The sequence below is a fragment of the Nesoenas mayeri genome (assembly GCF_963082525.1).
Source record: "Nesoenas mayeri genome assembly, chromosome: 3".
In the NCBI taxonomy this organism is placed as follows: Eukaryota; Metazoa; Chordata; class Aves; order Columbiformes; family Columbidae; genus Nesoenas; species Nesoenas mayeri.
Window position 1 is genome coordinate 66,583,223 of NC_137544.1, and position 12,994 is coordinate 66,596,216.

General features: G+C 37.2%; 1 protein-coding gene across 1 annotated transcript in view; it reads left to right on the top strand.

Moving 5' to 3' along the window:
- The window catches only part of LOC308038660 (nesprin-1-like), a gene marked incomplete at both ends in the record, with an annotated part of 37,752 nt that overhangs the window by 9,142 nt on the left and 15,616 nt on the right, over positions 1-12,994 (top strand). The window contains 12 exons of the mRNA XM_080341437.1: positions 562-705; positions 1,038-1,193; positions 2,964-3,128; positions 4,107-4,279; positions 5,125-5,278; positions 5,406-5,549; positions 6,026-6,190; positions 7,506-7,757; positions 8,638-8,793; positions 9,474-9,644; positions 10,424-10,750; positions 12,051-12,203. Coding sequence (XP_080197563.1) covers positions 562-705; positions 1,038-1,193; positions 2,964-3,128; positions 4,107-4,279; positions 5,125-5,278; positions 5,406-5,549; positions 6,026-6,190; positions 7,506-7,757; positions 8,638-8,793; positions 9,474-9,644; positions 10,424-10,750; positions 12,051-12,203 — 2,160 coding nt within the window. The remainder of the gene's footprint in view (positions 1-561; positions 706-1,037; positions 1,194-2,963; positions 3,129-4,106; positions 4,280-5,124; positions 5,279-5,405; positions 5,550-6,025; positions 6,191-7,505; positions 7,758-8,637; positions 8,794-9,473; positions 9,645-10,423; positions 10,751-12,050; positions 12,204-12,994) is intronic.

Consider the following 12,994-nt stretch of genomic DNA (forward strand, 5'->3'; position numbering starts at 1 on the left):
CTACAAGAAAAATAATCAGGCATTTTAGGTATGCCTACCTATGAATTTATGCACATGTTTTTATAACCAAAACTTTACACTAGAAAAGAATATAATCAGAAATGATCCCTAGGATTGGGTTGAACTTAGTCAGTCATACATCTCTTAGGAATAGTGGCAGCCCATTTAAGGAGGAGTCAGTTTGAATGACTACAGTCAGATGTTAGGTAATTTGTATCCCAAATCAGCTTTCAGACTGTCTTAGCCGTGTGAGTTAGACTTAAATTGAGTCAAGGCTCATAAGATCTGTGAAGTTTTCAGTTTAAAAGAAATTTGCTTCAGCCTCAACAGCTGTGTAGACATTGTTGCCTCTGTCTTGCCTCTTAAAGAGGTACTCTCTCATACTTTTTGTTTTCAGTGCCTGTTTGTGGGATGGGAAGGAGCAAAGCTGGTGTAATTTATTTTGAAAAGTTGTGTATTTGGCTGCAATTATACATTTTTTTGTGCTTGATCTGTGTGTTGTGCATTACAGTTATGCCCAGTGCAGTGAGACTGTTGATAACATTCTGCATGTCTTCCCAGAACTTAAAGATCCAGATGAAGGACTTTGAAGCAACTGCTGAGCCTCTGCAGGAGTGGCTGACCACAACTGAGAAGATGGTACAAGGAAGTAGCGGTCGGCTCCATGATCTTCCTTCCAAGAGGAGAGAGCAGCAAAAGTTGCAGGTGATTTCTTATAAGCCTTTTCAACACAGCCAGACTTTCCTATCCCATCTTCTTGATCTCATTGTTTCCTTACAAAAACATGATCATTCCAGCATCCTGACTTCTAAATAAGATGAGAACTGATTTATTTCAAAGATTGCTGTTGGTGTTCCTGTCCCATCAGGTTTTGCATCTCCAAATTTCTTATGACATGCTGCTTCATTGCTGTAGCCATATGGTGTGCCTTAGCACGCTTGCTGTATGTCACTTCTGTTTTTCATGGGGCCTTCATGCTTCTCTTTCTCCTGCATTCTTGCACCCACTCTTAATATTAATGTGCTTGTGCTTTACAGTCTGTCCTTGAGGAAATAAGCTGCCACGAGCATCAGCTCAACAGGCTAAAAGAGAAAGCTCAGCAGCTGTGGGAAGAGCAAGCTGTCAGCAAAAGCTTTATGCGCAGAGTGTCTCAGTTGTCTTCTCAATATCTTACTCTAAGCAATCTGACAAAGGTAATGCACCTTGTGTATGTGCTTTTAAGCAGTTTGTTTGATGTTGGTGGGGAAAAAGACTGAAATGTGAAACACTGTGGTTGTCTTACTTGTCTGCTCTGAGCTATCTATCTTGTCTTTCACACTGGCTTTAAAGAGTGAAAGGTTAGGACCTGGATAATTCAATGAACTGTCAACAAAATGGAATGGTGATTTGTAATTATTTTTTTAAACGTGTTTTGATTAAAAGTAAATTCCACCTGATTATACAATATTTTTTTTCCAGATTCAAAGCAAGGTGGGTTCAGTTTTGATTATTTCAAGCATCAAGGACATTTTAGTTATGTAATAAGAGGCACCTGAAAGAAGTATGTTTCAAAACATAGGGAAGTTATTTTTTTAGAAATTACAGAATAGAGAAAAGTTATTACTTCATTGAATCCTATAACAATTATTAGTTACTTGCATTGTAAGTATCTTTATCTAAATCTAATAGATTGCCCTTCTAACAAAATGACCTCTTAGGCTGCTTTTGAAAGTTCACTGAGAGGCATAGGCCAAACTCTAAAGCCTCAGACTGGGAACTGAGTGTTTAAACTAACTCAGTTTTGGGTAGTGGTGCTTTACAAAGACACTTCACCATTTAACAGTCCTCCTATCTCTGCTGTGCAAGCAGATAAGAAGGTCTTTGTATCAGGACTGTTTTTGTTTGTTTCACAAAGTTCCAGTCATGAAGTAGGCTTGATACTGGATTAGGCTTACAGTTACTACAGTAATGAGAGTAATTAAGGATATAAGTGTGTTATAGGGTAACAATTCAATTCAGAAAGTGTTTAGATTTGGCCAGTTGCTAGTTTGATAATTTCTATATTTTCTGTGGAAATAAAAATTATGAGGCATATCTAGAGCTGTATGACGTACTGAAAGTGATTGTATACATGGCCATAATAAATTTTCATGACTGCAACATGAGAAAGGGAAAGATGCGTGAGTTACTAACATTGACTTATGTGGACAGAACTCATAGGAGATGTAAAGATGAGAACAAGGAGTCTGAGACAGACAGTACATATAATCCAGCCTATGAGAGAAATCCTGAAATTCTTTGGATAGCCATGAATGCCTGAGAAAGATCCCTCTCTGTAACTTCCTAAGCCTGTTTCACTGGCTTGACTTTAGTTCCCTATCACTGTGTGAAATATGCTCTGCTCTGTATTCCTGTTCACTTTAGGCCTTTAAGCAATGTAACTTGAGGGGTTTTTTTTATTATTCATAGGAGTGTCAGTGATTTTTTTCAGAAGAATGGTTATAGCAGTGGGAGTCATTAAGGAAAACATGTCTTTCTTTTCCATGTATCGATAAAGTAATATTGCTGCAGTGACATAACTTCACGGGCTTAAATCTGTCTTGTACATTGTCAGATTTCACAAGTTATCTTCAGCTGTGACATTGAACTGGAGTTTAGGTGTTATTTACCAGATGTTTAAGAAAAGGTGGAAGCCAGAAAACTCTCATCTGCTTTGGATGAGAGGAGATAATTATGTGAAGCTTTACATTGAGAGAACAAGAAAGAGAATTTTTGAAATTTTCATTTGTATATTATGTTTGGACAACTCCCGTGTGTGTATTCAAAATTCATTCCATGTTCAAGTAAGTATACTTCTAATTATCAATGTATGAAGGGAATTTCTGTGTATAGTTTATGAAACTCATTCTCAAATCCATAAGTAAGTGTGGGGAATAAGTAATTCTTTGAATAGTTGCTGGTGCTAATTGCTGTGTGAATTTCAGGAGAAAGTTTCCAGAATGGATAGGGTCGTAGCAGAGCATCAACAGTTCTCGCACAGTGTCAAGGACCTCCAGGACTGGATGGCTGATGCAGTTCATATGCTGGATTCCTACTGTCATCCCACGGCAGACAAGAGTGTTCTGGACAGCCGGATGCTAAAGCTAGAGGTATGGAAACAATAGGCACCAAAACCTGCTCTTTTTAGATCTGTAAAAAGAATATAAAGATAGGATACTTTACATTGTTTGTTGCATATTAGTGTGACGACTGGTGTCATTCAGACACTGATTTTCAACTTACCCAAAACCAACTATTTTCTTGAGGAAAAAGTTCATTATTAGAAGTTTTCTGTAAGAAGGATATAGGGAACCTTATGACATGGAAAAAAATGTATATATGCAAATTCTTAAAAAAACGCAAAAGATATTGTGTGGCTGCTGAAGGTTAAATGAAAGTAGTAAGATATTCATGTCTATTAGTTTAATATATTATTTCCTAGGTCTTACAGATGATATTAATTATTTGGAACAACTTTTCCTATATATAAGAGATTGTAATAAAATACTAAAATTATACTCTACCTTTTGTTCGTTGAGTCTATCGAGTTCATGCTTTTAGGCTTTTCATGACTTTACATAGTGTTAGTGTTTGCAACTGTGCAGCTCCAGGAGCTGAACTCTCTAAGCTGACGATGCTAATAGTCTACTGAGTTCGTATTTTGGCACCTTTTTGTTGCAGATAGATCCTAGAATTGAGAACTTTATTTTAGCCCTGTAGAAGAGCTTTGTCATCGTATCTTGTTTTCTCTATGAATGAATCCTCCTGTTTTCCATCTAAATGACATTCCCTTTGGAATGTCAGCTTTTCCACCCAACAGTACCTTCTCTGGTACACTGTAAGCACCTTCACAAATTTCATTAAAACATCTCTCTCAATTAAGATTTTTTTTTTTTTGTCATAATGGCCTAAACCTACCCTTTGAAAGTCACATTTTCCTTGTGAAGCCCAGCTGAGAACCCCAGTATCCCTCTTCCAATTGACTGTACAAGCTGCTAAATTTGATCAGCTCATTTTCCAGTAAAGCCAGTTAGTATATTCATACCCAGTTAGTGATAAAAATAGAATAATATCTACTGTTCTTTTAGGGACTGCTGTCAGTGAAACAAGAGAAAGAAATTCAAATGAAAATGGTTCTGACAAGAGGAGAATCTGTTCTTCAAAATACTTCTCTGGAGGGCGTACCAGTGATTGAAAAGCAGTTGCAGACCCTGAAGGACAGCTGGGCTTCTCTTCTGTCTGCTTGTATCCAGTGCAAGAGGTAAAAAGCTTATGAGGTGCAGAATGATGCTTAGCAATAAAGCTAAGCTAATTCCCAGAGTGTTATTATTATGGGAGTCAAATTCAAAGAAAATTGCTGCATATGTCTAACATTGTAAGTCTAGAGGCCTTAAGTCACATGTTCACTTGAAGTAGAAAAAGGGGAGGAAACCGTGTGGGATCAAGCTTTGCTTAGACTTCTTGTCAATATACTGTTAAAAGTGGATTCCATGTTCATAATCTTGTTGTAAATTTTAGTTCGAGTTGCGCTTGATGCCTTGATTTGTTCTCAGAAAGGAGATCTTTTCACAGACATTAACAGTTGCTCTGTCAAGGTCCTGTCTGGTTTTCCACTTGCTAGCATTTCATGGAAGGTACTATATTTACAATGTGATGGTCGAAGTAATGGAATAAAGAAATACAGGGGAAAAAAATGCAGCCTTTTGTGGTGGAGCATCAGTAATTGCAAATACTTCATTTTAAAGCAACAAAATTAACTAAACATTAGAGTGCAGCAACTTTTGAATGTATGCAAAGGGGCAGAAAGTTTCTCAATCTGGATCTCATACTTTCACTTGCATTTCATTTACTAAAGCTAGAACGCATCAGTTAGAACTTACAGATCTCCTTAATATTCCAAGTTTGTAAAACTTGATTTCTCTTTATCGGCCAAACAGTGCTCCTGGTTCAAACCTGTAAAGTTTTAACAGCTCTGTCTTAGACTGCTTAGCTTGTGGCATATCTTTCTTATATATAGCCTAAAATGACTGTATATTACCACATATCACTGCTTAAATAGCTTGAGAACACCCTCTATCACAACAAATATGTATTTTTAAATTACAGTCAACTGGAAGGAGCTCTTTCCAAATGGACAAGTTACCAGGATGATGTTCGTCAGTTTTCCAGCTGGATGGATAAAGTAGAAGCAAGCATGAATGCTTCTGAAAGGCAATATGCTGAACTGAGGGAAAAAACAGCTGCCCTCAGCAAAGCAAAGGTGTGTTTGCTTTACAACAAACAAGCAACAAGCCCATATCACCTTATAAGCAAGAAAAGAGGCTGAATAACTGCAAGATTAGTCTGTGATCTTGTTTTAATACTACCCATTCATTTCTGGTTTGCAGCTGCTCAGTGAAGAGGTTTTGAGTCACAGCAGCCTCTTGGAGACAATTGAAGTGAAAGGAAGTGGGATGGCTGAGCATTATGTCACTCAGCTTGAACTCCAGGACCTTCAGGAGCGGTATAAGTTCCTCAAAGACAGGACAAGGGTACAGTTTTTCTTGATAGCACTCCTCTTGTTTTGTTGGCAACAAGGAGAAAGAGAAAGTAATTTCATTGATCATGTATTTTGCAGTTAAATGAGGAGTAAAAGTTTGGAGACAGCTCTAACTTAATGTAACAGAAAGTTATTAAGGTGATTTATCAGTGTGTCTTCCTGTACCACGAAGCTTCAGATCTTTTCAGAAAGGTTCTAAAAATCTGAATCTGAAAAAAAAAAAAATAATCCTGTGATTAGTCTGAGGATTTCCATGTTAAAAGTCTTGTTGACTTCAGTGCAGGTAGGATTTTACGCATTACTGTGTAGTTGATCAAACCATCCTCAGAATCCAAGAACTCTTGAATTCTAGGAAAGCTCAGCACCAGATACAAACGTTTCATCTTGATGGAAGTCTGGGTTTTATGTTTTCTTGGTTTGATGATACGCTAGGTATTTATACATGTATGTAAATCTTTTAACAAGCAGGAGGCAGTAACAAAAACTGAAGAACTGCTTAACTTACATCAAAAGTACCAAAGAAATCTGAAGGCCTTTGAACTGTGGCTGGAGAAGGAACAGGAAAAACTTGACTGCTTATCACATCTCGATGGTGATGCCCAGAAACAGGAGGCAACACTCCGAGACTTACAGGTAGATTATGTGTGACACCCTACTTGTAATCCTACTTGTAAAATAAGATAATCATATTAATTACCAGAGAAAAATTGTATCTTTTGTTTTGTCTGGAGAACAGCTTGGAAGCACATGGTATATAAATACTTTGCTGCTCAAAAGTGGCTCCATTAAAGGAAGTGGAAACATTGTCACTTATTTCCAGAAAGAGTTGTCAGGTCTTGAATGATATCTGCAGGCATAGTAATGCTTTCTTGCAAGTGCTAAATTTGTTTTATATGTTGGCCTACCTTTTCTTTTTTCCTATATTTCACAGAATATCAAAAGTATTCTTTTGATTGAGTTTCATCTCTTATTGTTTGCGGTGCAGATGGATCTACTTTCAGGCAGTTCTAGTCATGTAGGCTCCCATGGTGAGATGGGAAAACAATTACTGAATCACTTAAGTGACAACAAATGGTGAACGTGTTGTGCTTCAGTGATTTCGCAATTATGATCTTAAGCTAACTTGAAATACTTTCGTACCTGTTGTTTAATAGCAAAAGGTCAGTACTTGAGTTATGAAATATTTATTACTTTATTCAAAATACTGAGAAGGTCTTTGTATGACCAGGGACTCTGCATATGTCTTGTTATTATAGTTTACTTTACAAAATCTGAATCCATTTTGAAAATCTGAATATATATATCTCAAATAAAATTAAGAAGACACACAACTGTATTTTTTTGAGACAATTTCCTGGTTATGTTTTCTAATCAGATTGAATCTCTTCATTCTTTCTAATCAAGTTCTAATAAGCATGAAAATGCCACACATGTCCAGAAGAGGGTATCAAGAATTATTTTGGAATGATGTCTTAACCAGATGTAAAAATAAACAGATTTGTTTATTTTAAAAGACTGAAACAGATTAAATTTAAACCAGATTCAATTTTAGGATCAGTTTTACAGTCTACTTGCCACAGCTAGAAAGTTTTGTGTTTAAGGCTGTGCTGATCAGATTGCATCCATCCCATGCCAGCTCAGGCAGCTAATGTTTCAGAACTGATTATAAACTTAGCAGGAGGGGAAAGAATCTAATGCTTGCCTGGTCAATAACTTTGTCCAATTCACTTATCAATAACAGTGATATTTGTTTTGCTTTGTAAGTAAACATGCCATCGTAAGTGTTCTTAGAGATAGGGTAATATGTGTTCAACCATAGGTAACTAAAGGGAATATCTAGATAACATGACACAACTGCTCTTGCCTCAAGTAGAACCGGGGCTTTGTTTGCCATGTGTGAAAGCAAGTTGTTAATGTAGGGTATGTAGCCATAACTCTGCCTTTACAGGAACTGCAGGTCCACTGTGTGGAAGGACAAGCATTACTGAACGCTGCTGTTCATGCCCGAGAGGAGGTGATTCCCTGGGGCATTCCCCAGATAGAAGACCGAGCCATGGAATCCTTACGGCAGGATTGGCAAGTTTATCAGCACAGACTTTCTGAAGCAAGAAGCCGATTAAATGCCACTGTGAGCAGACTGAGGTTGATGGAGAAAAAATTTCAGAAGGTTAATGACTGGCTAACAGGTCTGGAGGATAAAGTTGCTATCAGGAGTGGGAGACAGTCTGGTAGAGCAACAAAGGAGATGCAACTTCAACAAATGAAGGTAAAGAATATAGTTAAGGCATTCCTCAAACAAAATACCATGTGAGGTTTCCACTAAGTTCCTGGTTGCACTGTGAAAATGACAACAAGCATTGAAATTCATTCAGAGGCAGTCCCTAGAATAATGGATTCAAGAGAGTTTCATGCCTTCTGAGTCTGGGTTTCTCCCATTTTACTGGTAAAGGTATGGCTAAATCAATGTTGAAATCTCATAGGAAGGTCTGGAATTCATATGCTCTGCGGTATGTGAAGGCATAACTGAGGACAAAGCGTGGTCCTGGAGTGGGAAAATGTGGTTACAAGAGTAAAATGTGTTAAGCCTGTGTTAAGTCTGCTGTGCTGATGTAATAATTCTCCTTTAGTCACTGCAAGGAGAAGGCATGGTTCTGAATAAACACAGGAAGCAGATTTGAAGAGATTCAAGATTACACTGTACAATCACCTTTAAAACTCTGGGCAAATTCTATATGAAGTCCAGGTTGCATTTCTATTATTATTTGGAAAAAAAAATGAATCTGCTCTAGTGCAATGCAGTCCATATGGTATGCTAAAAAATCTGGTATATTCATCATGTTAACCTTCATCAGATCCTGGTTTATTTTCATGTTGTAAATCCATGTTTACAACCTTGTTTGTTTGGTTGGTTGGTTTTGTGGTTTTTTTGTTGTTGTTGTTTGTTTGTTTGTTTTGGGTTTTTTGTTGTTGGTGGTGGTTGTTGTTTGTTGTTTTTTTTTCAATGTGTTTCTTGCTTTGTTAAAAATAAATCCCTGTTGTGTTTGAATCAGTCATATAAGCTGGTAATGTGTTTGTCATAGAAGTGGCATGAAGAAATTACAATCTACAAAGATGATGTGGAGGAGGTTGGGGTACTGGCTCAGCAAATACTAGAGGAAAGCCTCACTGCAAGTAGAATGGGAAGCCAGGCTACACAGCTTACGTCTCGCTACCAAACTCTTCTTCTTCATGTCTTGGTAAGTAATGAAAATTAATTCATCTCAACACCATAAATTGTCAGTTAAGAAGAAAGTATGAGCAGACTTTCTTAATTAGTTTTTATCAGAGTTTATTCATTACTGTAGACTCAGTAATATAATATTCACATATATATGCATATATATATGTATACACACATGTAGATTTCATTGGACTAAGTGTATTACAGAACTATAATCAGGATAATGCCCTTTCAAAAATACACAGTATTGATCAGATGTCATTACCGTCTTTTTTGACAGTTCCAGGAGATAAATTCAGAATTCAATACGTTTGAATGCTGAGTGGCCTCTAGAAAAAAATGTTCAGGTCATCAGTGAAACACATAGATATAGAGAAAATTTGATAAGGCACAGTCTTCAGGTCTTTAAGTAGTAAGTGTCTCATGATACCATAATCACAAGTCACAACTCAAATTTCAAAATATAAGTACCTTTTCAGTGTTTAGTATTAACTCAGTTTTGACCTTAGTGTTTGCTATATGTACAACCTGACAAGAACCCAGGGAAAATTATCCACTAGATATGAAAGGACTCAAAATCTATGTGTTTAATCTTAATATATCACATTTTATTAATAAATTATTAATTGCTTATAACAATTATACACATCTGGGCGGCTCTTGTTTCTTCCTCCTACCTTTCTGTTTTGTTTGAAGGAGCAAATAAAGTTTCTGGAAGAAGAAATACGCTGTATTGATGAGTCAGAATTGGCTTTTAGCGCTTACACAAACTGGTATGAAGCTACTAACAAGAACTTCAGAACCGTGATCACCAAGGTTGACGTGGTTGATAAAACAGCAATGGAGAAAAAAGTGCAGAAACTAGAGGTACAGCTTTCTTGAATGCAGTTTTTGTTTCTGTTCAAAAGAAAGAGGCTATGTTTTAACATGCATCTTAGCTGTCCAAAATTCTGACTTCACCTTGACAAGGGGTTCTCATGTCGTATACACATTAGATCACAGTTCAGTTGGTGTGGTTATGAATAGTCCTAGAAAATATAATCACACCCTTCCATACAGCATATTTGTATATGCTTAGTTTTAGATTAAAACTTAAAATAAATTCTCCTAGCAAGGCATCCTGTTGTGTATATTTTATACCAGTATGCACTGTGGCAAGAAGTGCTTCTTATTTCTCCTCATTTAAATAACTGAGTAGTAAAACTCATGTTTCCTCTCTGAGTTGTAGATGGCTTTTTCATATGTCCTGCAGCTTAAACATAATATACTAATGGAAAACTTTCATTTATTCCAGAGTTTGGAATATGGATCCTTTCCTGATAGCCCTCAGTTTCTATGTTTATCTTCAGAAGCCCATTGTAGAACAGAAATATTTGCTTTTTTGGTTTCTTTATAGTTTACCATACCTTAACTCCAGGCAATTTTGTAGTGAAAAGTCCATTCAGTTTCCCTAGCAATTCATTCTGTGTCCTTAGCAAAAATTAAAAATCAAAAAAACCCAAAAAACCCCCATCCAACCAACCAACCAAAACCCAGCCTCTTACTGATAATAGAACTATAATGAATTAAAATGAATTAAAAAAAAAAAAAAATAGAAAAGGCAAGAGCTTGCATAAATTTTCTGTTACCCAACCCCTCCTTCACAGCTGCTATTGAGTGATATGGACATAGGCCACAGTTTACTGAAATCTGCCCGTGAGAAGGGACAGCGAGCTATAAAGTACATGGAAGAAAATGAAGTTGACGAGTTAAGAAAAGAAATTGAAGATCATGTGGAACAGCTTGAAGAGCTAGCTGGCTCCATCAGGAAAGAACACATGACTTCAGAGAAGTGCCTTCAGCTGGCAAAAGAGTTCTCAGACAAGTTCAAGGCACAGACTCAGTGGCTCATGGAGTACCAAGCCATGTTACAGGCTCCAGCGGAGCCAAAGAGTGAACTCTATGAGAAGAAGGCCCAGTTGTCTAAATACAAGGTGAGAAAAGGTTATATCATTGGACTGTCATATTGATTTTGATAAGTGACACATCCTCTGACCTAGGTGCCTGTTCAAGTTTCCTCAATAGATGCATGAGATGTATCTGCTCTGGGTGTCCAAATCAGCAGCAAAGTGAAAAGATGCATGATACCTGCACCTATGAACCAGAGTGAGGACCTGGATTTGGAATGTGAATGTCCTAATAAGGCTTCCACATCTAAAATTTTCCTGTTATGGAGAAAAAAGTATTTTATGAGTACACATATGAGTAATTCTGTTGATATCAACAGAGTTAACTGCTGTTTAAGAAAGGACAAATCAGTTGGTCTTCACTGCAGATGTTGTGTCTGTTTACACTTAATCAGCTTTCTGGTAAAAGCTAAATGCCCTGGCTCAACTGACATCTCATACAGTCAGCTGCTATGGCCTCCTCTGCTTTTAGTTAGGATTTTAATGACATAGGTTTTTTTCCAGTCATAAAAATGAGTAGAAAAAAATGGGAACAAATCCCATTGCTTCTCCTAATGGTGTTTTTTTGCAAAACAGTCCAGCATTACAGATGGTTTGTAAGATGTGTACTGGGTCTGGCTGGGATGGAGCTAACTCTCCTCATAGCAACCCATATAGTGCTGTGCTTTGCATTTGTGGCTAAAACGGTGCTGCTGACAAAACAGTGTTTCGGCTCTTGCTGATCAGTACCCACACAGCATCAAGGTTTTCTCTCTAGGCTCACTACCCCCTGCCAGCTTCAGTGCTCAGAGTAATATGTGATAGCTGTATGGTTGCTTTCTGCACATTTGGGGAGCTGGTATCTCACTGTCATTACATAGATGCTGCTGTGTGCCATGTCTGAGCCAGTGGCGTAACATGACATAACAGATTGGATTGCATCTCACTCTTGAGAGTACAGTGGTATGCCTTTGTCTGCATACTGTCTCATTAAGGGGATGGATTTGCTGATGCTCTCCCTTGTATTTGCAGAATTTGTTCCTCTGAGCAAGTTTTATCCCTGGTACTTGCCCCTTCACACATATTAACTCCCTTTCCTTCACCAGCTCCAGATGATCAGTTGTCCTACTAGCCACTTACAAAAGGAGCACTTGTTTTTAGATGCCTGCAAACTTGTTGTTTTAGGGCATGGCTGAGAATCAGAGTTCTGTACTGGTAGCAATTCTCATCTCATCTGGAAAGGATTATATATAACATGACAGAAGGCTGTTCTTCAGCTCAAAGGGAAGTTCGTGAAATAAATCTCCAGTGTTCAATGTATATATTTTAATTCTTGCTTGCATTGTAGTCCATACAGCAGACTATTCTGTCCCATGAGCCTTCAATAAAATCAGTGATTGAAAAGGGAGAAGCACTTTTTGATCTGGTAAATGATGTGACTCTAAAAAACAGTATTCAAGACCTTGAGAATAGTTACCAGGAACTCTGCAGCACAACAAAGGTAAGAAGTTGGGAAGAAAACTAGGCTCTTTCAATTTGTTACTCTTTTTTTTTCCCCCTCTTTAAGAAGTTTACTGTTTCATGCTGTAATGTCACACACCGTGTACACAGAACCAGTTAGATTTAATAACTTTTTCGTGTCTGTGGGGCGAGGGACAAGGTGATTATTGAGTATGGAAGGAACTTTGACTTCTTAAATAAATCTTAATAGATCTCACATAAACCTTGTTCAATCTAGTTTAACTGTTGGATGGAAGTCACTGGAGAAAATGAACTGCAAGGTGGATATAATTTAATTCAGCAAGGGCATTGTTAATTAACATTGATTCATACATCCACACGTATGTAGTATTTTGAAAGATCTAATACTTCTAAATACAGCCTAAAGTATTATTATTCCTAAAGCTTTTAATAGGTTATACTCCTAACAAGGATAAGCTCTGCAGACCATGTTAGTACTTATGTTTGACCTAAGTACCTTTAATTACCAGTCCATCTATGGATAACAGATGATTTTATTTTTTTCACGTCTGATTTTTATTTACAGACGTTCTTCTGATCTATACCACAGAACTGATATCTGTTGCATTAGATGTAATGTTGATGACTTAAATGTAGAGAAGTTTATGAAAAATCTTTCTTAAAAAGAATAAATACATTTTTAGCTCAGTGTGTACATTCTGAATTTGCCTGCTACAATCACAGGCAATATGTAGGTGCAGAGGCTTTAAACAGCAGGGATCCAGCCATGACATTCGGTAGGACATGTGCAGTCTTTAAAAGAGCTTATAA